General features: G+C 30.1%; 1 protein-coding gene across 1 annotated transcript in view; it reads right to left on the reverse strand.

Moving 5' to 3' along the window:
- LOC113367103 (protein bark beetle-like) overlaps positions 1 to 23,863 on the reverse strand; it is a 62,057-nt gene extending 38,194 nt beyond the window's left edge. Inside the window, exons 1-10 of the mRNA XM_026608731.1 lie at positions 23,645 to 23,863; positions 19,134 to 19,291; positions 16,926 to 17,199; positions 14,646 to 14,969; positions 10,232 to 14,571; positions 9,741 to 10,075; positions 9,224 to 9,487; positions 8,417 to 8,581; positions 5,940 to 6,443; positions 1,758 to 1,969 (exon numbers count right to left, since the gene is read on the reverse strand). Coding sequence (XP_026464516.1) covers positions 1,758 to 1,969; positions 5,940 to 6,443; positions 8,417 to 8,581; positions 9,224 to 9,487; positions 9,741 to 10,075; positions 10,232 to 14,571; positions 14,646 to 14,969; positions 16,926 to 17,199; positions 19,134 to 19,291; positions 23,645 to 23,863 — 6,795 coding nt within the window. The remainder of the gene's footprint in view (positions 1 to 1,757; positions 1,970 to 5,939; positions 6,444 to 8,416; positions 8,582 to 9,223; positions 9,488 to 9,740; positions 10,076 to 10,231; positions 14,572 to 14,645; positions 14,970 to 16,925; positions 17,200 to 19,133; positions 19,292 to 23,644) is intronic.
- Between the last annotated feature and the right edge of the window lie 247 nt (positions 23,864 to 24,110).

Consider the following 24,110-nt stretch of genomic DNA (forward strand, 5'->3'; position numbering starts at 1 on the left):
ATTTTCTGGTTCAATTGTATCAAATAAAAAAAACTGCGGGAAGAAAAGCAGCTAAGACTAGGACTATGATGAACATGTTTTGAGATAAAGAGAATATTAAATTGCATCATTATTATAAAAAGTACTGGACGAAGAGAATATATAAGATGGATGACTTAAGGGGAAAACAGAATATATTCAATATATCAGACAAGAAAACTTCGAAGCAAAAATTCAGAACGTAAAATGTTTATAAGGCAAGAGGGCACAAAGTAAATTACTTTATAACAACTATAAAAAGAATACCAATGAAATGATAAAAAATCATTAAATATTATTCGTAATCAGTGTCCATTTTGTGTATTTTTAAACTATTATTATAACTATTTTCTATTATTATTGAAAATAAAAAAAACAGGAATGATTTTGAGAATATCCATTGCTAAGTTCTATAATACTCTGATTAATGGTGCATAATTTTGCTTGTTCAATATGAAATTGAAAATTGTTAAGATTTTGTGCAAAATCAATACTTGTAGTTAAGTAATTTTTATATAAAAAAACACTTTCTTCTTAATTAATTGCCTATATGTTTTCACAATTTGGTAGATGTATTACGTTATCCTTCAATATTTGTGAAGAGGTCTGAGAGCAATCTATTTCCATTATGAACCCTTCGAAATCGGAATCTTCAAGAGAATCAAGGGACTAAATAAATATTTCATAAGTTACTTCTATTCCGTTGTTTGGAAAAGCGATCGATTTAATTTACGACGATATAAAAAAGTGGTTATTCCATCTCTTGATGTACGATGTGCTTAAAGTAGCGCACAAAAAAGTTTTCCTTGTGAATAATAAATTGAATAATCATTGTACTAACGATATAAATAGTAATTATCTAGAAAATTGGTAACTACCCAAAAAATCACTTTGTAAATAACTACAATATTCGAATGATACCTGCTATAAACTAGGCATCCACATATAGTTTAATAAATACTTTATCAGTATTGATAAGTATCATATACATAGTAAAATATTTTCTGATTATGCCATTTCTTTACACAAATGTGTTGAATTAAAACTTGATTATCGAGGAAATAGAAATTCAGGCAAATTCGACAATCATATGATTTTTGACTGTGATACATAATATTTTCCTAAATCATGAAGAAACTATGTTAACAAGATTTACAGTTGCAATCTTGTGATATGGTATAAAATACAAGAAAAAAAGCCTGAACCAAATTACTTGTTGATTTTTTGCCATGAAAGATTTTCAATAGTCCCACATAACACAAATTTATTATTTTCCTTAAACAAATTATATAAAACTTATTGATTGAAGGAGCTCGAAATGTGACATGAAGAGTATTATTTCCTCATTATTCAACCAATTTGGACATACGGCATACAACTAAGGCAATCAGCTTCTAAATCAAATATCTTAAAAACTCAAAGATGTCAAAATTAATTGACGGATTGACAGAGATTGAAAAATTATTCAATTAATAAAATGCCAGTTTACATTAATTTCCGCCAATCCCAAAATCAGTGCTATTAGTCTTTGGTGCCTTTGGTGAATTTTATAAATTTAAAACCTACTTTTTTTCTTAAAATTTTACTTTTTACTTTCAGGATAGGCGTAAAAATTATAAGATAATGAAAAATCAACATATTAAAATATGTAAGGCATTCCAAAGTGGATTTGATAAACTGATAAAGTTCTACTGGTATGCAGCTGTCTAGACTATATAAAAATCATAATAAATATTTACCCTGAAATACATGTTCTGCATATTTTGGACATCGATCTTCATTGCCGCCTTGCAGGTTGAGAAGTTTCCATAAAGTTGAACGCAGTTGTCCAGGATTTGGTTTTTGTCCAGGCTGAGCGTGGGCGACACCTCGCCGACGGTCGAGTAAGACAACGCACCAGTCAAACAGTTGGACAATGTAGAATACGTCAGGTTGTGCTGTGCATCGCGATCTGGAAATTACAAATTTTGTTAGAATATAACTAATAATTACTACTATGAGTAAATTAACCTATTTTCATCACTTTAAGTTCAGTTTTTTATCACTATCACTGGAGCTATAATGCTGCATCATAATCATTATATACGCTCGTTTTTCGTTGCGTGAATATGGGTGCTTCTAAATACCATATTCGTACCATATTTTCAAAATAATTCTTAAGAGGTGATTAGTTCACTTTTATCAATCATTCCAAATAAAATAGTACAAATAAAGATAGCAATATAAATACGAACATTTGCCAATTGTCGCAATGTCTAAGTCATTGCAACTCCGATTTTTTGGGAAAATTTTTCCAATGGTCGTGCCATCAGACTTTTTAACCTGCGTTATTTATTTACAAGAACAGTAAAATTTACTGTGAAACTTGTGAGATGTTTTTATACAGTTCAAATATTGAACAAAATTTCTAGCTAGTTGTAAGTGGTATTTTGCCGTAAGGCAGGTTACATGAACTTCCCGATATATATATAAATAATCGACTTAATCAATAATAAATAAATTGTTTTCTACGTGATTTATAAGTCTTCCGAGTATATATTACGCATTATTGAAAATCGAACACACGTCTAATACAACTCAGAGTATTTTTTAAAAACAAATGTTCAAAATTCAATAAAATTTTATAATTGGACTAGTTTCTGAATGATTTGTAAGTTTATCAAGACCAGGTATTATATAGACATACCAAGTAATTAATTTTAACAAACGTTTATTCTACAATAACAACTAATACTTTGATCGCTACGTTTGCTGACGATACGTGCATTCTAGCCAGCCACATAGATTCCAGTTCTGCATCTGAGTTACTCCAAAACCATTTAAATCTATTAGAAAAATGGAACAAAACCTGGAGATTTGAAATGAATTGCTTAAAGTCAGTACATGTCACATTTACGCTTAGAAGAGAGACCTGCCCACCAGTAAGAAAAGGAAATACTCAAGTACCTCAAGAAGACCATGTCAAATATCTCGGTATATACCTCGATAGAAAACTTAATTGGCGAACTCATATAAAAAAAGAGACAACAGCTCGAGATAAAAACCAAAAAGCTTTACTGGTTACTAGGAACTAAATCCAAACTAAGCTCATACAATAAGCTACTTTTATATAAAACTTTATTCAAACCAATTTGGTGTTATGGTATACAATTGTGGGGCAGTGCTCATAAGACTAATATAGAAATTATACAGAAATTTCGAAATAAATTTTTGAAAATTGCCTTAGGAGCTCCAAAATATATTCCCAACTGGTTGCTTCATGCCGACACGAATACACCTACCATAAATGAAGTAATAACAAAAACAGCGCAGAAGTATAGAAACAAGCTAATCAATCACCCAAATACATTAGCAAACTCATTGATAACAGAGAACTATCGAAGAAGATTGAAAAGAAAAGCGCCATTGGATCTAAGCCATCAACTCTCCTAGAAAAAAAAATAGAAATAACTTAATCATTATTTATAAGTAATTATTCAATAATAAAATATTGTAAATTTTATATAGGAAGGAAAAAACAACCACTGAGTTGTTTTTTACAACATGACAATATAGTATACAATGTCCCTTCTTGGCGGACTATTGTAAAGTCATTAAATTTACTAAATGTCCTTTACTGGACAGTTGTAAATAAAAGAGTTAATAAAAAAAAAAAAAAAAAAAAAATTCTACAATATTATAAATGTCAAGTGACAAACATTTTACAAAGGCATCTAAATGTTATAGAGGATTGGACAAAAAAATCGAGAATAAAAATAAATGAGAGCAAGTCTAATCATATAACATTTACACTGAACAAGACAACATGCCCAGGAGTACATTTTTATGGCCAAGCAATTCCAAGCACCGAATGCGTCAAATACTTAGGTATGCATTTAGATCCCAGGCTCACGGGGAAGGACCATATTCGCGCCAAATTAAAGACTATAAAAATTAGAACCGCTGAACTATACTGGCTACTGGGACGCAAGTCAATTTTATCGATTGACAATAAACTTCTAATTTACAAGGCAATAATAAAACCCATATGGACTTATGGCATTGAATTGTGGAGCTGTGCAAGCAAATCCAAAATAGCGTTAATGCAACGTGCCCAATCGAAAATGTTGAGGCAGATTACTGATGCTGCGTGGTTTGTTAGTAATAAAACTTTACACGACGATCTTCATATTGATTTTATAAACAAAATAATACAAATCAACAGTATAAAACATTTTCAAAAACTACAACATCATTCAAACCATATAGTCACTCAGCTTCTTGAGACATCAATTTCAAGAAGACTGAAGAATGCCCGAAGATAATAAGGAGGAACCTTAGATAATATGAACAGAATAATTGAATCATTTATTGAAGTGATTATCTAAATATGATTGTAATATTGATCCGATAAATTTATATGTGTGTTTGCAAGTGTGTGTGTATGTGTGTGAGTGAATAGCTCATAGAATAGTCATGTATTCTGATTGCTATTGAAAATAAAAATTAAAAAAAAAAATATTACGATGAAGTTTTTCGAATATAATTGTAAGAATAAGGTTTTCAAATATATCTGTGCCAAAATGTACTATTTCATCACCTTTTGCTTCACTGTAACCATGTACTTGAAGATTTTGCATGGTTAGATAATGCTTAATAATAACAAAATTACCAAAGTAATGCAGATTACAATAAAAACTCAAGAAAGTTTAAATTTTCGACTAATTGTACAAAGATAAGTCGAGGAATAAAACGTACTTCTATAGTTTATCAGATCTTAGATACAAGGTATTTAATATTAAACCCATTAATATGCTAAAATAACTAACCATATTATTTTAATAGCAAAAACATGTTTGTCAGAAAAAATCGAAGCGTAAAGTATACTAAAACCGATGGATAAAGAAAACATATTTGTTATCATTAGAAGAAAATTTTTTTTTTTATTTTCGCGTTTTTAATAATAAAACTCATAAAAGGGTAGAGTTTATGGTCTAAACTAAGCGAGCTTCCTGAAATATTATAATCCTACAAAAAGTGGTTGAATTATAAAAATTCAGTAGAGTTTGGAATAATATATTGTGCTTTTTTGGGACATACTAATTCGTGTTTGTGTTCTATAATTAATTAAATTACTGATATTAAGTTTATTTGAAATTGCATTGATTGCACTGATCACATTCAAAAAAAACTTTATTGTCGAAATAAACTGCTGAAAATTTCATCTAAATAGCTAAATCTCATATTAAGTCCATTATTTACATATAAAGTTTTTGCAACTTTTCTCAAGGCAAAATACTACCTGCACCTAGTTATGTTAACGCAGGATAAGTTATTGTAATCAATAATTAAAGATCTTACATTTCTAAGGTTTCTGAAGATTTTGGCATTTCTTAGAAAAAAATGGATGTATGTATGTGTGGACACAATTTTCGTCCACGTTTTCTGGAGCATTGGATCAACCACTTGAATGATTCAAAAAACATTCTAGGCAGGTTCAGCTGATTTGGAGATACGGAACAAAAAGTGCAGAAAATGGAAACTCGGTGTTTGGGAGAACCGGGCATACGATTAGAATGATTCAAAAAATATTTGTTTCGTACTGACGGTAAGTAGTTTTGATTATTTTTTTGCAAATGCGATTCCAGCAGTTTAGGAGATACGGAGCAAAAAGTGCAAAAAATAGCAGTTAATAAGAGAATGAATCATCAAATTCAAAAAACATTTTGCTTGTATGAGAGTGTGGAGAAATGATTAGTTATTAGGAAAGACAAAAAAACTTTTTTTCCAAAAATATTTAAAGTTTCTCGAATATTTTATTACAGTACGGGAAGTTTCAGCAATTTGTCTCAAGGCACGATGCCACGCAAGACTATTTTTTGGCAATAGGTATCTCTACGTATGAACTGGATTGATTATAACACTAATTAAGTAATACTTACTAAATCCAATTGCTGAAATCGGCAAAGTAATAATTTCTGCTATAAAACCATATGTCCCACTGGCTCCGCTTGCGAACAACCTGACACTCAATCCTTGCCACGTGCTTTTATAAAACTTTCTTTCTGCACCTTTAGCATTTGCTTGGATTTTTCCTAATATAGGTGCTGATACATTATAGACATCACCATCATACAAAGTAATTTCATCAGGTTGTCCATATTCTTGAGCAGTGGTACGATTGAATAGATTAAATTGGAGCAATCTAAATCCAAAAGGTTTGATTCCATAAGCACTTCTGAAGATTTTTACACAATTCACTGGAGAGTTGTCGTATTTATAATATAAGAGAACACGCTCTTCAACTATGATTTCTTTGGATGTATCACATATGTCTATTAGAGAGAACAGAGAATACGGAAGATTCAGATCTTTCAAAGGTGTGAATGATGATTCGTCACTTTCTCGACCTTCGCCAGTCAGGGAAACCACATTGATTCCATCGCCTGTAAAAAATAGTAAAATTTAATTAATAAATAAATATTCATATAAAATAAATACATCATATAACAATTTTGAACAATGTTTATTAGTAATATGGTAAAACTTATGATGCACACGCTTATTAGTGTCAACCATTATACATATTTATATAATGATAAATTATAAGTTATAAATTATATATTTATGATAGCATTAATAATATGCATAATATTTAAAAACAATAATATAATCAAAGTCATTTTCAAATATGACACGATCGGTTTGTCATTGTAATTAGCATTTAGAAATGAACTTTCATTAATGAAGTAATTGCTGATTAATCAATTCTATAATATTCGTTCACACAGTGGGTTATGTTAAACAACGCCTAAACAAATATTGTTTTTGCAACTTCACTCATCATGTAATTGTGTTTGAAGAACTTCATGTAATTAAAATTAACATAAATTCATTGACTGCTTGTATTTTCTTTACTTTTTTGCTGGTGATATATTCTCATTTTTTAAACAGCTGTAAGATTTTATTAACTTCAAAGATATAGAAACTACGAATAATATAGAAATAATTTTTAATCAATAAACTTACGTTTCGTTCATGAAACAAATGTTTAATATGATTTATTATTTTCAAGGAACAGGGTAAAATATTATTCTGATTCAGGCATTTTTCATTAAAACAAGATTTGTACTACGATGTAACTTTAAAATGTTTATTTAGCTATGCCGATTTTTTTGTTGATATCGGAACGCATACAACGTTGATGCCGGTACGCATACAACAACAGTCTATTCACATACACAAGGTCTAATCACATACGACCCGTATAGAAATGATTTAATCGAGAGCCGTAACGCACTTCAGTTGCATTAGTACGGATTTACACCCTAGTCGCGCCTAAAGAAGTTTTACTTCAAAAATTCAAGCGGGAAACATGAAAATGCATTTTTTTGTAAAAATTGATATAAGATAATATTTTAATTTGCTATATTATTACTCACTATCAATTATATTCTACTTACCAAAGCTTACTTTCTGGTAATGCTTTTAGTAATAATATTTATTAAAAATGTGATCAATTTCGTTACAGTTTTGTTAAATGCGTGTTATACCATAAACGATGACATAAATATGAGTTTTTGCAAACAATGACCAATTAAGAAATAGAAATTTATTTTAGAGTGATTTTTACTTTTTACTGCTAGATATAGGAATTTAAAAGTATTCTAAATTTTATATTAGTTAGCGCCTAAAATTGTTAATCAATCGCAAAACTATGAAAAGACAATAAAATAACTAAAACAAATAAAAAAAAAACTATAAGAAATTACCAATTAGGCTAATTATCAGTCATGCAATGCCTTATTCCTTTTGGAATTGATTTTTGGAATAATTTGATGTAACTACTAATATGTTAATGTCAATTACATGGAAACAATTTAAACTACAAGTTTTGTAGAAATTGAATATTCGTTATTAAAATAAACTGATAAATAATGTGGTCTATAAAACGTTCAAACAATATTTGTGCAATATATAAGAGCAGACAGTTGCTCATTTTCAGTGCTTCAATAAATTATTTAATTCTCAGAACTTAACTCTTTCCACTCGGATGCCGCCAATTCGCGAATGAAGATAATAAGAACTTTCAGTTCTAAGTAAAAAAAATTCTTACAAAAAATGATTGTCTTATTTATTTTGCAATTTTTATTTAAGAAAATATAACAATTTTGATTTTTTTATAGTATAGTGTAGTTTCTTTATACATCTTCATACTATGGATTATTGTTATTTCTATTTTATTAGAATGAACAAATTTCCCACTGAATGAAAGCTAGGATTATGCCAAAATGTATGAATTTTAAAATGAATATTCATTCAATTCGTGTTTTATAATGATAATACGTCCGATTATTAAACTGAAATATATAATTTCTGATTTATAATTTTAATTGCCAATAAATATTTTTCAACGTACCAAGAGTTTCGTCAACATTTAAAAATCTAACATCCATAGATGCACTTGGTGATACTAAATTAAGACCATGATGTGCACTTTTCTGAATATCGACAAAACCAAGTGCTGGACTTCTCACAATCGATTGAACTGCTGGACTTTTCTCATTGTGTAATACTCCTGCACCTGTAAATAAATAAATATTTTTTTAACACAATCTATGAAAATCAAAGAATTTAGGTAGACATTGTATTTCTAGCCAGTTACATAATAAATAACATAAATATTGTTATTATTATTTTCCCAACTATTTATTAACATAATATATATTTTCATATTTCAGTCAGGCAGGAGTGCCTGGTATGAAAGATTATGAATAAATTCATTTCATATGATTATTTTTTTCCAATTTTTCCTTTTCCTTTTCCCAATGCTTAATTTTTCCGAACAAAGAAAATTTCAATTTCTCCCGTCCTATGTAAATAATTTCAGATCTTTGAAGCAAAATTAAGTTTAACATAGTAAAATTTATAAAAAAAAATTAAGAATTCATGAAAATACCGAAAGTTTTATGAAATGAACTAAATCAAACCAAATATTATATCAGTTTCACTGTTCTAGATTAATTTTGAATATTCTCATTTTTTATCATTTTTAATTACCACCACACAAAGATTGGTTTCATAGTTATCAAGTAAGTCACTTTGCATATGCAACCATACAGAAAATTTGTATACCGGTATGAGTAAACTATTCATATACCGAATATGTATAATTTTATACACATTTTTTTGTCATTTTCAAAAATGCCTTCCATTTACAACTTACCTATGATTTTAACGAATTCCATAATGCTTTCTGCTGCTCTAACGACGCCATGAGTTCTCACGTCATGAACTCTGTGTTCATACAATCGATGTTCAAATTCTGGATGAGCAAATCTAATACCACCCCAATAATCAGAAGGTTGCTCCAGATTCCTTCTTCCACAACTGATGAAAACAAATTCTGAATCCCAAGAACAAGTATGAAGATGACCATACAGCTGCCCGTTGAGACGAATGGGACAATCGTCATATCGCGCCTCAGTTCCTAATTATATGAAAAACAATTAAAATTAATAATATAAATTTTATTTAACCACCATAAATCTATACTCATAAATGCTGTATGAATATAATTTACTAGTGTTCTTTTAATGCAATACAATTTAAGTGAAATAGTTTTTTCTGCCTTGCAGAGTGATAATGCTTTGCCAATAACTAATTTAATCGCACACAAAATATATTAAGTGATTATGTTTTTATAGCTAAATTGTGAATATTTTATTTAAACGTGATCATACCTTTACATTGCAAAGGCTCCGGCCAAGACCAAATTCTACTAAGTGAATTCGAATGGTACTCTATCCGTCTGTCTCGCTGGTAGAACACATTTATAGGATCAAAACCAAGCTCTCTGCATACTACCTGAGCATTCCTTTCGGTAAATCTGTCATCGCACATAGGGACCCATTGCAAGGTAGTCCTATTGTAATATTCCAAAAAACCTTGCGCGGTATCACTATATTCTTCAGCATCTGAACAATTTCCAGCACTGCAAAGTCTAATCGTATCGTGCATCAAAAGACTCTCTAAAGATCTTCGGTTTTTAAACGAATTTTCATCAGACATTTTCTGGCTCTTGTCTATTTCTGATGTTTTAAATACATCAACATCTAAATCTTCAGCATTTGAACTTCTCTCTATTACTTTAGATATCTGCTTTCCTTCTTCGTCGAATTCAATAATGCGCATAGATCTGCGACCAATTCGATTGTCAAAATGTGAACTTAACGTCATTGGTCTCATCACTATTTCTGAGCCTCTAAAACCTTGCGCAACTAATGTTCCTAAAACCAAGATGCCAACATTAGGTGCGAATTCCATTTCTACGCCAGCATTAATTGTAAGTGTCACATCTGGCATTACAGTCAAATCGGATTGAAGAACATATGGTTCTTCCCGTCGATATAATACCAAATTTTGCAAAAGTCTTCCTCCTAGGTTATCAAGGTCCACGGGTGTTACTTCATCAAAACTTACAGAAACACTAGCGTCAAAACTATCTTCAATTAGATAAGGGCGATAATGAGCAACGGCATGATTGTTCCAATCGTCAAAATCAAATATACGTTTTTTGATAAAACTAGCATTATTAGAACCCCACCAATTTTCACGAACGTCTAAGTTATTATTAATTTTTGCTGTTTTAACGCCTGCTAATAGATCATAGTCTAAAACATTATCCGATATTAAATTTCGGTTTACTCGCACTTTTTGTACACCATTAAATCCAATGACACATGTTGGGTCACGATATAGCTGATGAAGATCACTTTTAGAAAACTTTACGAATCTATTAGATCTAATTTCATTATAAGCAAAAATCGCTTTTACTTCTCCTAATATTTCACTTTGACTATCAGCTCTAAATTCAACCATATATTTACCATTGTTACGATGTATGACGTTCCCATCAATTTTCATTTGCTTTTCCATACCTCGAATAGAAATCAAGCCTGTTTTACATAGGTTATCAGTAAAGGAATTCCTGCTCAAATTAACTGCTGAATAATGACCATCAATAACAAAATTAAATTGTTTATTACCTCTCCATGTGTTATTATTCACGTAAACTGAATGAGTGAAATTTTCATTGTAATTCCAAACGTATGGAAGGCTTATTTCAAAGCCACCAGCTGAATTTCTTTCAATTGAATTATCCTGGAGTATGTAATGGAATAAGTTGTTAGAATTTCTCATATCACGTGAAAACTGTACAATACCTCTTCCATTATCAGTAATTAGAGAATTATTAATACTGATCGATACTTCAGAGATATTGCTCTCGTGCACATCCCAGAAAGGAGAATATATGTCAAATGCTTCTTCTAAATTATGTGCAATCTCACAGTTTACAATTTTAATGCTTTCATTTCCTTTTCGTAAATAATGATCTCCAAGTTCATTAAGATATCGATTATAATACCACGACTGCATTCCTTTTACGTTTCGTCGAATACGCGAATTCATAATAGTTAACGTTGGCACAGGACCTCTGACAATTTTGTTTACTATAGTTTGCCTTGGTGCAGGAATAGTACTCAAAACCAGCACAACGCCCCCTAACGCATTATTTCCACTTGTATATTCTAGCACAACGCCAAAACTACTACTAGCAACCGGAAAAACAGATAAGTCTCGATTCAGAAGCCATTTCTCATTTAGAGAATTAACATTTTGAGAGTCATGTATCCAAATTCGTTCACTGGATCTATTAGAAACAGGATTCAATAATTGTATACCAATAACATAACCTGGCTGACATTTAACGTCAAAAAATTTGTGAATATTTTCTTGGCGTACATGCTTAGATGTCAGAAGATATATCGTTTTACCGGTTTCTAAATCTATTGTTGCAGGTTCATATTCAGGTATCGTAATAGGATGATAATTAGATTCTAATACATTAAAATCTGGAGCCATATTAAACCAGCCAGCTAGTTCTTTTTGTTGTAATCCAGATATTACCGGGTCATGTTTTATGCCCGCTACTAAATTATTTTCGATAACTGCTCCCTGAACTTTTAAACCAAGTTGTTTCACGCTAATGCCGCTGCCTCGATTGTTTAAAAACTCCGAGTTTCTAACCGTATTTACTGCATCAGCACTATATATGTCTGAATAAATAATTCCTAATCCATCTTGAATATTATCTATGACTCTGATACTTTCCAAACTATGTCGAGCAAAATCAATCTGCAACGCTGGTTGAAAGGAATTTGTGGCATAATCTAGCAATCCAGCTTTCTCAATAGTGATGAATTGCAAATCGGCGCGTTCTGCAAGAACACCCAATCTTAATCCAGCCCAATTACTTTGGTAACAACGCACTCCAACATCATGTTCGTGGGTACAAGAATTCTCAAAATCATTTGCTTTTTCTGATCGGCATTTTGTGATATCGGTATCAAACTCTGTGCAACGTACATTTGCCATTATAATTGGCTCACTCGTACCAGCATTCGGAATTTGATTTCGTTCAAGATTCCAATCATTGGGATTTAAAACTAAGCCGAGTTGATGACAAACTAAAGCCGCATTCCGTATCGACCATCCATAATTACAAACAGTTCCCCACTTATTATCAACTTTTACTTGTAATCTTCCTTCATTATTAGTCATTCCACCTAGTAATCGAATAGGAATTTTGGATTCTACTTCAATTATTTGAGTCTCTGTATCATATCTTTCTGTATCCATTTCCATATTCTCTACTTCAGGTTCCATTACAGTTTGCTGCTTTAAAGTCATTGTGATAGCATTTATATTTCTGCCTCTAGCTTCTAATCTTCCAGCAACCATCATTCCAATTGATGGCGGAAACTTCAAAGTAACACCAGATTGTAAGGTCAACTTACCGCCTGGTCTTATATTGATATCCTTATCTACAAAATATTCGCCGGGTTTAAGATTTTCTTGACCATCTACTTCGCCACCGACTATATATGTACCCGGTACGTTGAATTGTGGAACAAATGTGGGATGTGCTACGACGGTATTCGCACCTGGATTACTATTGTGTAGCAGATAAGGTAAGTAAATAATTTTAGCAAGATTGTATCTATCCTTTCTGTGAAATAATCTATTAAATAGTTGTTCTTCATCACGCTTACCTAACCAATTGAAGGTACAGTTTATTGTCTTACTCTGATCTTCCAAATGAGAACCAATCTCATATTTAGAATTTGGATTGTCAATAATATTTCTATAGATATCAACAGTTTCAGATGAAACAACTACAGCCGCGGCAACTCGACTTCTAGGCAACAAACTGAAACTTGCGCCGTCTTCGTTTATAAAAGGTTCATTGATAGAATTTTCAGTGACAAAATTTCTTGTAAATAATATTGACTGCACAAGGCTATAAGGTGAAGTACCCAAATTAACTACAAAAACACCTTTATTATTATATAATTCATTATTTTGTAAAACAATTCTAGAAGGAAGAACTTCGAATTCTTCTAATGGCTGGTTTTTTATTAATATTCCTCCATATTCGCCATGTCGAATATGATTATATTCTATTTTTCCTTCTATATTTAGAGCAGGATATATTCTGATACTAATTTTTCTATTTCTCTCAAAAACATTGTGTCCAATTTGTAGATTTAATTTCTTACCTTGCTGGTTATCTTGCCAACAAGTCCCTAAATCTACTGCAGTATCCATACTTTCGTTAAACCAATTGCCGGTTATATTAATCCAACCTTGACCGCAAAAATTACCATGAAGAATTCCTTCCTCTAAGTTTCTAAATACTTCGCTATATTCTAGTACAGTAGTTTGATTAAAATTCATATATTCAGTTTCTGTGGTATCATTCAGCCAAATTGCTAAACCTCTGCGTGTATTTGAACTCAAAGAACTGCGTGATACATTTGTGTTACCTCCAGTGTAAGTTATATTTATACCGTCGCCTCTGTTAAAACTGATTCGACTATCTGTTACATTAACATCACCAACGCCTTGATTTACGTGTAATCCAGATATATAACCATTGTTGGATATAGAACTCTGGTGTATATGCACCATAGATCTAAGATTTTCTACTGTGATGCCTTTTCCATTATTGTCAGCAATATTGCTTCTGGTGATGTTTAAGTCATATGATTTTTGCTTACCAGCTGTTAGATGTAGGAAACCCAACAATTCGACTCTAGTTTCAGCTTTGAACCGCACGTAAATTTTATTTCTTGTCGAAGTTACACTCTGTGCTCTAGTGTTGTTTCTTATGAGGAGTGTGGCCAATCGCTTGTCATGTCTTGAGGTTCCATCAAAAACTTCCAAAGTGGCTGTGTCGTTTTTATCAGTTGTGAAAAACACAAAGTTAAGTGTAAGTACGTAGCCATTGCGAGTGGTGAAGTATTTTCCGCAGTCTCTTTCAGTATTGGAATATTTTGACTGTTCTACAGATATTCGAACGGGGTAAGTCTGACTGACAGTGGTGGGCAGGGTGCAGAACTCGTGGACGTCGGTGCGATCTCTGCGTGATTCTCGGGGATCAGTGTAGTGAACAATGTGGCGTATGCCATCTGCACCATTTCCATCGACAGTACAGTTTTCTAGAAGCACCTTAAACAATAAAAAAATATATTAACTTTGTACTTTTTTATCACGTTAGTCAACATTGTCAGCCATTGTCTTACCTGTCCATAGGTTGAGTTAACAACGATCCCATAACCAGCATTCCCTTCCAGTTCACAATTTGATAAAACAACTGGTGCATCGGTGTTCAATATTTCTGCTCCATGGTATGCCGAATTTGTAATTCGTAAGTTTTGCATGTTTGGAGCGACACCCAGGACACTAAGGCCTGCAGTAGTGTTGCTGCTTCTGCCCGATCCAGCATGAAGGATGTCCACATATTCGAGAACTGATCGAGAGGATGTGATGTAGAGAGTGTTTTCTTGGGTAAGACGACGTTCGCTATCGGCATACTCAAATCGTAAACCTCGCCAATTGTTCGTGATCTAGAGATAAATATTGAGTATTGAAATAATGAGTCTTGAAATATAAGTACATATGTAGAGACACCACTCTACATTCATAAAAAGAATTCACATATCTTGAAGATAATATCCTGTTACAATTTGTTAAAAATAATCGAAAACCACTGTGTACATAATATATTTTTGTACCGAAATTTATCATATAAATTATATAAATAAACACCAAACATAGTATTTTTATTTATAATAGAACTATAAGCTGTCCTAAATATATACATAATTAGTTAAAAATAGCAAACAAATTAATTTTTCATGTTTTTTTAATTCATTTTTCATTAGATTTTATTAAATTAAAAATACTTGAAAAATAATTGTTATATTTTGTTAGCAAGTTTTCACTATTTTAATTGTTTAAAATATAGTAGAACCTCGAATAACGAGAACACCTAATTCATATACCATAAATTGTAAAAACCTCGTTTAACGACAAATGCTTCACAGGACGAAGGAAACACAAATTCGCAAAAAATGGATTATGCCAATAATCGTTGTTTTTTATATTGCTTCACAAGTATGTTTTTTTGAACAATGATGCTTTAACAGTAGAGTTACGCTGTATATAAATTTTAAATCTTTTAAAACTGCAATACCTGATTTATTATTTAATTCATTAAATGCAATATTTAATTTGTGGTATAAGCAATAATTATATATATATATATATATATATATATATATATATATATATATTAGGGTGGTCCTTAATATGGACATTTTCAAATTTCCTTGCTCCCAAGGGCTCAAATGGTTCCAAATTGATAAAAAACAATTCTCTGGAAGTTTTAGCTCTTAATATTAACTTTTAGATAATGCCCAATTCAATTAAACTTCGTATGGAAATAGCATGGAAAAAAGTTGAAAATTGAAAAAAAATTTTTTTTTAGGTATGACTTAGCGACAAATGAATTAAAAGTGACAATTCATGTCATTTTTTATTAAAAATTCGAAGATCTGCAAAATTTTTGAAATTTTTTTATGCTATTTCCATTAAATTTACAACACCAGAATATGATTTCGAGTTAATTGCAATTTAGATTTGTGCGATTCGTTATTTCTATTAATTAAATGCACAATATTAAATTAGATCTCGACCAATCATATTAACTTGTTTGAAATAATCACATACCGGGATAAATCAAATTTGATTTGGTGCCGGTAGATTAAATTTTAATTGTTAAGGAATTTAAAAAAAACTAGAAATTTTAAAAAATCATACACTTGGGAAAATTTGAGTAAGTATTTTTATATGTTTTAGGTTTAAATAATAAATTACAATGTTGCAAATACATTTATGCATCCTTAATCTGCTTTACTTTGTTTACGGCGCTGAAATTTTCTTATTGATGTGTTCCACATAAAATAAGTTTCATTTTTTTAAGTTAAACTTCTTTCAAGTGGGTAACAATAGCAAAAATGCAACGGAAATGCGTTACGTCAAAAATACTGGTTTGTCATTGGCCACTAATGTCATTAATTCAAACTAGTTAATATGATAGGTCGAGATCGTGTAGGGATTCCCTTAGGGCAAATTATAGTAATCTTCCAAAGATCAAAATTGAACATTTTGCATATCTTTACGTTTCGAAGGTTTCTGAACATTTTGGCATACATAAAAATGGATCGGTTTAATCAAAAATAAATCAATATATTTATAAATTTCTTTTAGTTTATTAATAATACTAAAATTAATTTATAAGTTAATTATTCAATAAGAATTTATAGTGAACAATTGTATGAATGGCATCTGGCCTTATGATGTATATCAAAAGCCAATAAATAAAAAAAAATCAATATATTAATTAATGAGTGATTTTTCAAGAAATTGCAAAGAAGAAATAATTTATGTCAATTTAATCATTTTTATCGTAAAATTCTAATTTCTGGAAAAACTCCATAATTTGCCGTAAAAATTCTTACCTTTGACGCCTGGTCCAATGCATGCCTCTGTTCACATTGCACACCGACGTCTCCATGAAAATCACATACACCGGCGCCCAGTTGCCTGTCCCTCCATCTGCGGCAGTCTTGCAACGAGTTTTCACTGCCGGAGCAGGAAGGGGTTTCGAGCAGCAGCCGCGCCGGTCGACGGTCGTGGCCTGTACCACGGCGTTCACCCTCCATCCAGCGGTAAAAGCGACCGCCGCGGTAACCGAGCTCGCGGCATACCGTACCGAAATCTGACAGCGTCCAACTAGGAAAATACCAAATAGTTAGTAATTATGAAATTAAACTAGTGGTAAGTAAGATTTTGCAGTAAGGCAAGTTGCATGATCCTAATACGTATTTATGATTAAATTAATCAATAAAGAATGAGATTCAGTTATTTAGATAAAACTGTTTATTTCGAATACAAAATTTTCGCTGTCACTAAAAATTGATCGATACAATTCCCAGCTAATGTGGTTCAAATATACTTTTAATATTTGCAATTAATTTGTTTAACACGATTTCATCTATTTCCAAAAATGTATTTTATTGAAGTGTCGACGTAAACTGTAATCAGTAGCTACCAACAAAACACCTCATAACGTGCATATGTTTCAGAATAAATTCTGGTAAAAATTCAAAACTTTGATGAATTTTTTTTTTAAATGAATAAAGTTTACACTGAATGAACTTTACACTTTTTTAATAATTACAGAGAAACGGCTTGGCCGATCGTCGCAATACATCGAATGGCTTTTAAATTTTTGAAATCAATCCAGCCGTTTTTGAGAAAACATCGACAAAAGGTCAATAATCGGCAATAATGTTTGTCTAAACGGTATCAATATTTTGTATAAGTTTTCTTGAATATTCTCAATATCGAAGATTATTGGAATGTTAACACCGAATATTATTAAAAAATAATTCCAATTTTTCGTATCATACAATCATAATTCAAATTTGAGAAAAAAGGTAAAGTTATAATAATAAAATTAATAAAAGGTAACAATAAAATTGATAAAAGTTGAAATATTTACTGTAATCACATATAATAAACATTGATTTTATATCAAATGTGATTATATTTAAATTCTCAATTATTATTGTAAACGCTTTTGCAATTAGATTTTAAAGATGCTTGATTGTATGATATACCTATTTCTTTATTTTTGATTTATTTAAAAATAACGTAGTTATGATTTTTGGTGATTTTTATTGCCATAGTTGAAACCATAGATAAGGAAATAGTTAAAATATTTTACTAGAGACTTTTAATTTTTACTAGAAAGAAATTCAATATACGATAAGTCACCATTTTTATATGATCAAGGTAGGTAGATGTTCAAGTTTGGTGAAATAAATAAATTTATTTTAAAAACAAACTAAGTATTTATTTGATGTGCTTTATAATTGTGAATTTTTATAGCAAATATTTATAAAAACTGTTATTTATAGCAAAAATATTTTCTGCAGCTAAAGAATAAAAGCATTTAATGTTTGCAGTTGTGTAAAACGTTGGAAATATAAAACTAAAATTCGAAATTTGTAAACTGAATAATATTATGCAAAATTATACATTAAATATAATTAAATTTTACTTTAAAATATTAAATCTGTGGCGTTAATTGTGCTTACTTATAATTTTATTTATTAAATTAATTCACAAATAATGCAACACAAAGATTATCGAAAATTGAGAAGAGAATAGAGAGAGAAAGAGAACAGCAAGTACTAAAAATGAACAAATTAGAACGATGTATTAGTATGTATATATATTATATAAGCATATATTTTAATTATATTAATTGCAAAAACAATGCAATTATTGTTTATTTTAATATTATTTGCAAGACATAGCACCGCTTCAAATATCATAAAAATACTTTGTTAATCATATTTAAATATTAGAGATTAATGAACTAAAACTTTCTCATTTTTGAAATAAAGTGAAATCTAAAGTAATAATAATTTTGAAGAACTATGGAAGTTTAGACTTCAGTTGATATGTCCAAAATATTTTAGTTAGTTTAGTTTGAATTAAGTCTAGAGATAAAAAGTAAAGTAAAGTATTTATATATGTATCTATTATATCTATGCATTTGTCTGTTTTTTTACACGACCTTGCATGTGAATGACTAATTGCAAATATATTTCCCATGAAATAAAATGGTAAAAAAATACATAAATATTAAAACTCACTTTCTTGAATTGCTACATACAGATCTCCAGTTTCCGAGATGCAGAATTTGTAGTCTGCCAGTTGTCGGCGATGGTCCATCCACCAGCCTCACTTTTCTGTCGATCACTCCTGATCCTGCTTCCTCGCTGGTCAAAACTATGCGTTCTCTATCGTTTCCCTGAAAAAAAAAGATATAATTATTAGAAAATAGCATTACAATTTATGTGTTTTTAAATTGTTTCATATTCAGAAGTCATATCATATTTTCTTGGAAGCATATCTCAAATTCAAATATGTATTCAAAATTCACTACGTATCATTTGTATATAAATTGTTTTCAAATAAGTTTTGAGACTCTTTGGTCTTCAATAGACTAAAAAACAAGTTTGACACTTGAGTAAGAAAAGTTGGTTCCAACTAGAAATTGTTTCAGAAATTATTTTCTTTCATTTATGTATTATTTTCTGCTAAAAATATCTGATTGTTCTAAAAATATCTGATTCGTAATGATGAGAAAAAGTGGTGATTAGATTTGGGCAAAGGCAAACCCAGTGGTTTCGGAGATATATAGCTAAATGTGCAAAAAATGGCAGCAATTTGCCTTCAAGCACAATGTCATACACCACTAGTTTATATTCATTGGATTCACATTTTTCTTGTTTGTGATTTAACTTTTTGATCAAATGGGACTTTTGGTACTTAATTCGGATTATTGTTTTTATAAACCTAGTGAATATATGTCGAATGTCGTCGTTGCTTTTAAATGAAGATTACTAACGATTTGATCTGATAATAATCATTATTTATACTTGAAAGCTCACTCTATTTCTTATTTTTTCTATATATCATGTTACTTTAGAACTTCCTAGATCTGTTTACAGTTTTTTAATTCAAGAATACTCGTTTTATTTAGAATCCACTAAAATCATTATATTTTGCATTTTTTATTAAATTACACTAGTATTACATATACCTATTATTTATAAACGAAATGATAATTATCTGATGTTTTCTATATTCATGGATTAATTAAATTTATAATTGGGAATTTTATGTAAGGTTCTATTTTATTGTAACTACATGAATCACCCAAGAGTTCCCATACAAGTTAATATGTTTTCTTTTTCAATATTGTTCTTGTACGTTATTTTAAATAGTAATTTACATCTCATTGTGTTTCGGTATAAAGTAAATGGAAAATTACATGCATCTATTCTACACTTAGTCGTTCTACGGATAAGTAGATGTCGTAATTTTGTTTTCTACTAATTTAATACTATGCAAAAATATTGTTGTTGTTTATAAGGCTTCTCAACTACTATTTAAAATTAGTTACAAAGACATTCTGTTCACAAAATCAATAAGTTGAGGGTGTAAAAAAAATTAATTAAACAAAAAGTTCCTCAGCTTATATCGTTTGCATTATAATAGTATAAATGAAATTCCTACATGTGAGAAACAAATATTTTCACTGTTTGAGGACGCAGTTATAAATACATACTTAGGTGATTATCTAAAAATCAAACAGATGATTTAATCCTTAAAGAATTTATTTATAATATTCCACATTGCAATTTTAATATATTATGTTCATTGAAAAATCCAATTTGATCATGAGCTATCCATTACAAATCTATTAAGTCAAAACGTGGAGAGAGAGTTAAGAACCAAATTGTGAAATATGACCACAAAACTCTCTATTTTTAATAAATTTTATTATTAAAATTTATCTAGTACTGACGAATCGTATTTTGATTCAGCAATGCCAAAAAACGCTATGTTCAAGGCTATTTTCCATCATATTTTCAAGTAAAAATCGATATCAGTACAGCTTATCATCAGGCTGTTGGTGTTGAGACTGGTGAGTATCTATTCGAAAATCATCTGGTTGGAAGGCCAAAGCTCTAACTACTAAGCCACAATAAAACTACATACTTGATCATCTAAATGGTGATATGATTGATAATTTAAACATGATTTCAAATTGGCTTCTCTTTACCTAAAAAGCATATCAGCATGTGTGGGTCGTAAAATATTTTTATCGCGACAAACGTGATCAGTTGGGTTTTGGTACAGTAATTTACAACAAACATTACACAGTATTTGCACACCAAAATATACTAATAACATTTCATATGAGATATATTATAAGCATGTATTTCCAATAATATCACCCAATATGAGAAAAAGAAAATTTTGTGAAAATAATAGCTGAAAGTATATGTTGTTTGATCATTGATTTATCAGTAGCAAATATTGTAGAGAAAATTCACCAAATAAAGTTTTGGAACAAATTCTTGGTCATCATCAAAATACAAAAATTGTTGAAAGTGGCATTTAGCCTTAAGGCAAGCTGCATGAACTTACCGAGATATGTTATAATTGACTTAATCAACCAAAATTCAGATTTAGATATTTAGAAAAAATTGTCAACTGTTTATTTCAAAAATAAAGATTTTGCTTTCAATTAAATCTAAACATTGCGATTTCCAATTTTCTTAAATACACTTATATTTTCTGTGATTACATTAATTACATTGTAAGAATTCTAAAATTGTAGGTGATTATTCCAAATTTCAATAAATAAATCGACAATGTGTGACTTATCACATCACAAAAGCAACTTTGGCATAAATTTTGATAATAATATTTTTTAAATTCACGGATTTTAAATTTTTGAAAACGTCGAAGAATTGTAAAAAATCCGTTCACACACACACAAACTTTTTCCAAATTTGGTCTCATTCGATTCAGAATGGCTTGAAACCTTGAGAAAACATAAAATTAGCAAATTGTAGGTATTGATAAAAACAAACTTACCCTTTGGAATGTTAATATAACATATATAGCCAATATATTCTATTTCAATATAGATAATATATTTACATTATAGATAATACATAAACTCAAATATTTTTTCATTATTTAATCAACAATGTTTTTAAATGCAGGAAAGAAAGTTAACTGCTGTAAAGAAAATTCTTGATTGCGTTTTAACATAGATTTTTTTAATTATTTCCCGAATCGTCATTACTAGTATATTTCCTTTTAAGGTAGAATAATATCGTCTTTGTACCTGGTTTATCTTAACTTTCACCGTTTTGTTAATTATATTTAATTGCACTTTTTTAATATAAAATTTTAAATTTATGGTTTTGACATAAAAATCTATGAGGTTTTAGCAACTGAATTAATTCATAATTAAGCTAATGATTATTGGGCTAATAACCAGTTGCAGGTATTTCTAATGCAATCTCAATGAAACTTACATTGAAAGATTTCTTAGAGAGTACAGCTCGAAAATTATAGTTAACCATTTAGTTTTCGTCTATATTTTTAACAGATATCATTTGATTGAGTTTGGCTAGATGAAATTTGATTAAAAATAATTAAATTTAAATTGCAGATATGGTATATAATAATCCTGCGTTTTTTTCAGCAGCAATCAGAACTTAAGAGTACTTTGAGCTGTTGCGATACACTTTTCAACTACTTTATTTGTTCTTTTTCTATTAGTAATGATATATCCCTTTAAATTGAATCTAATTTGTAGTTGGAAGCTCTTAAATTTTACAAACCTTCGTACAATATAAAAGCCCAAATGAGCCGTTTAGTGCATACAGTGAAAATGCAATTTATAAAAATTCCCGTTATAATATAAATTGAAAAAATATAGTTACATGTAACGGTATATAAGATTAATAACTACTTATTGTGAGTAAATAAATTATCATTAAAGCTAAAGTTTTGATACGACTTGTGGAGTTAATCAAGTTGTCAACTGAAAAAAGTATTAAACCTAATTCTTATATATTAGCGTTAAAGCTCTTCATAAAAATAAATGTTATGCTGTTTGAAACATCATAACATTTAAAGCTTTAACGCAAATATATAACTCCACACAAACATCATGTTGTGATGATTAGAACTTCTGTCAAATTTTTGCAGAATTCATGATTTACGGGGGCAATGAATTTTAGCAAGTCCTTCATGTCGCTCAATTTTTGTTTGTCAAAGTTCTAGCTTTGCAATATAATAATGACTAATGATTATTATTCGAATATTTCGGTCTACCTAGTACAGACATTCTTATATTAATGGATTTAATATCCGTATCTTCATTATTAGTCACATTTAAATTGTATAAGATTGGGTTTGGATTTTTCTAATTTTCTACTTGAATACTGACTGCTTGATATCAAACTATTCGAGAAGGTCGATGATATCACTACTGCTTGATATCAAACTGACCAAGGAAGTCATTGAATCAGAATCAGCCTTGTAGTTGCAAAGCCAAAAACGAAGCTCTTGCCACTAGATCATAAAAAGAAAATTTCTAGAAGCAATTCTTCCTTCTTGTAGTTGATGTCAGAAGTAATAAAATACCTGGTCGCAATATATAACCTTTAGAAACTTTTATGTGCCCACAACTAAAGAATTGTATGATTTTGATATTAATTTAATGTGCCCAACAATACAAAGTCGTTGTGCTTAAAAAGCGGACGGGTTGTTATTCTCAAAGAAAATGTACTGCAACATTATCCGCGGTTGACCGAGCATGTAATGCAATTTTCGAGCTTGATGCATTTTTCTTCGACTTTAACGTTATTCCAATTGCTTGTGCACAATCGGTTATTATTGCATCGATACCGTTATCGCAGAGCACAAGCATACTTATGTGTTCAATGTAGAATTGTAGATTTCTTAATGCCACTTCTCGGCACATGCTAATCGCTTGAGAATTATACATCTTAGTCGAAGGAATAATGGATGGTCTTGAACTAGATTCAACGATTATCGTAGAACGATAATAATGTAAATTATTGTAAAATGAAGCAGAAGTACTTAATAAAATTGATTCCTAAAAACGCTGCTATAATGTTTTTTTTAACTTCCCATAGGGTAAGTTATAGTAATGGCGGAATAACGAAATATGTTCATATATCTTTTACATTTCAGAGGTTTCTCAAACGTTTTGGTATACCTTAAAATAGATG

This window comes from Ctenocephalides felis, unplaced genomic scaffold, assembly GCF_003426905.1.
Source record: "Ctenocephalides felis isolate EL2017-DRISC unplaced genomic scaffold, ASM342690v1 CF-g0.4_SCAFFOLD_01170, whole genome shotgun sequence".
NCBI lineage: Eukaryota > Metazoa > Arthropoda > Insecta > Siphonaptera > Pulicidae > Ctenocephalides > Ctenocephalides felis.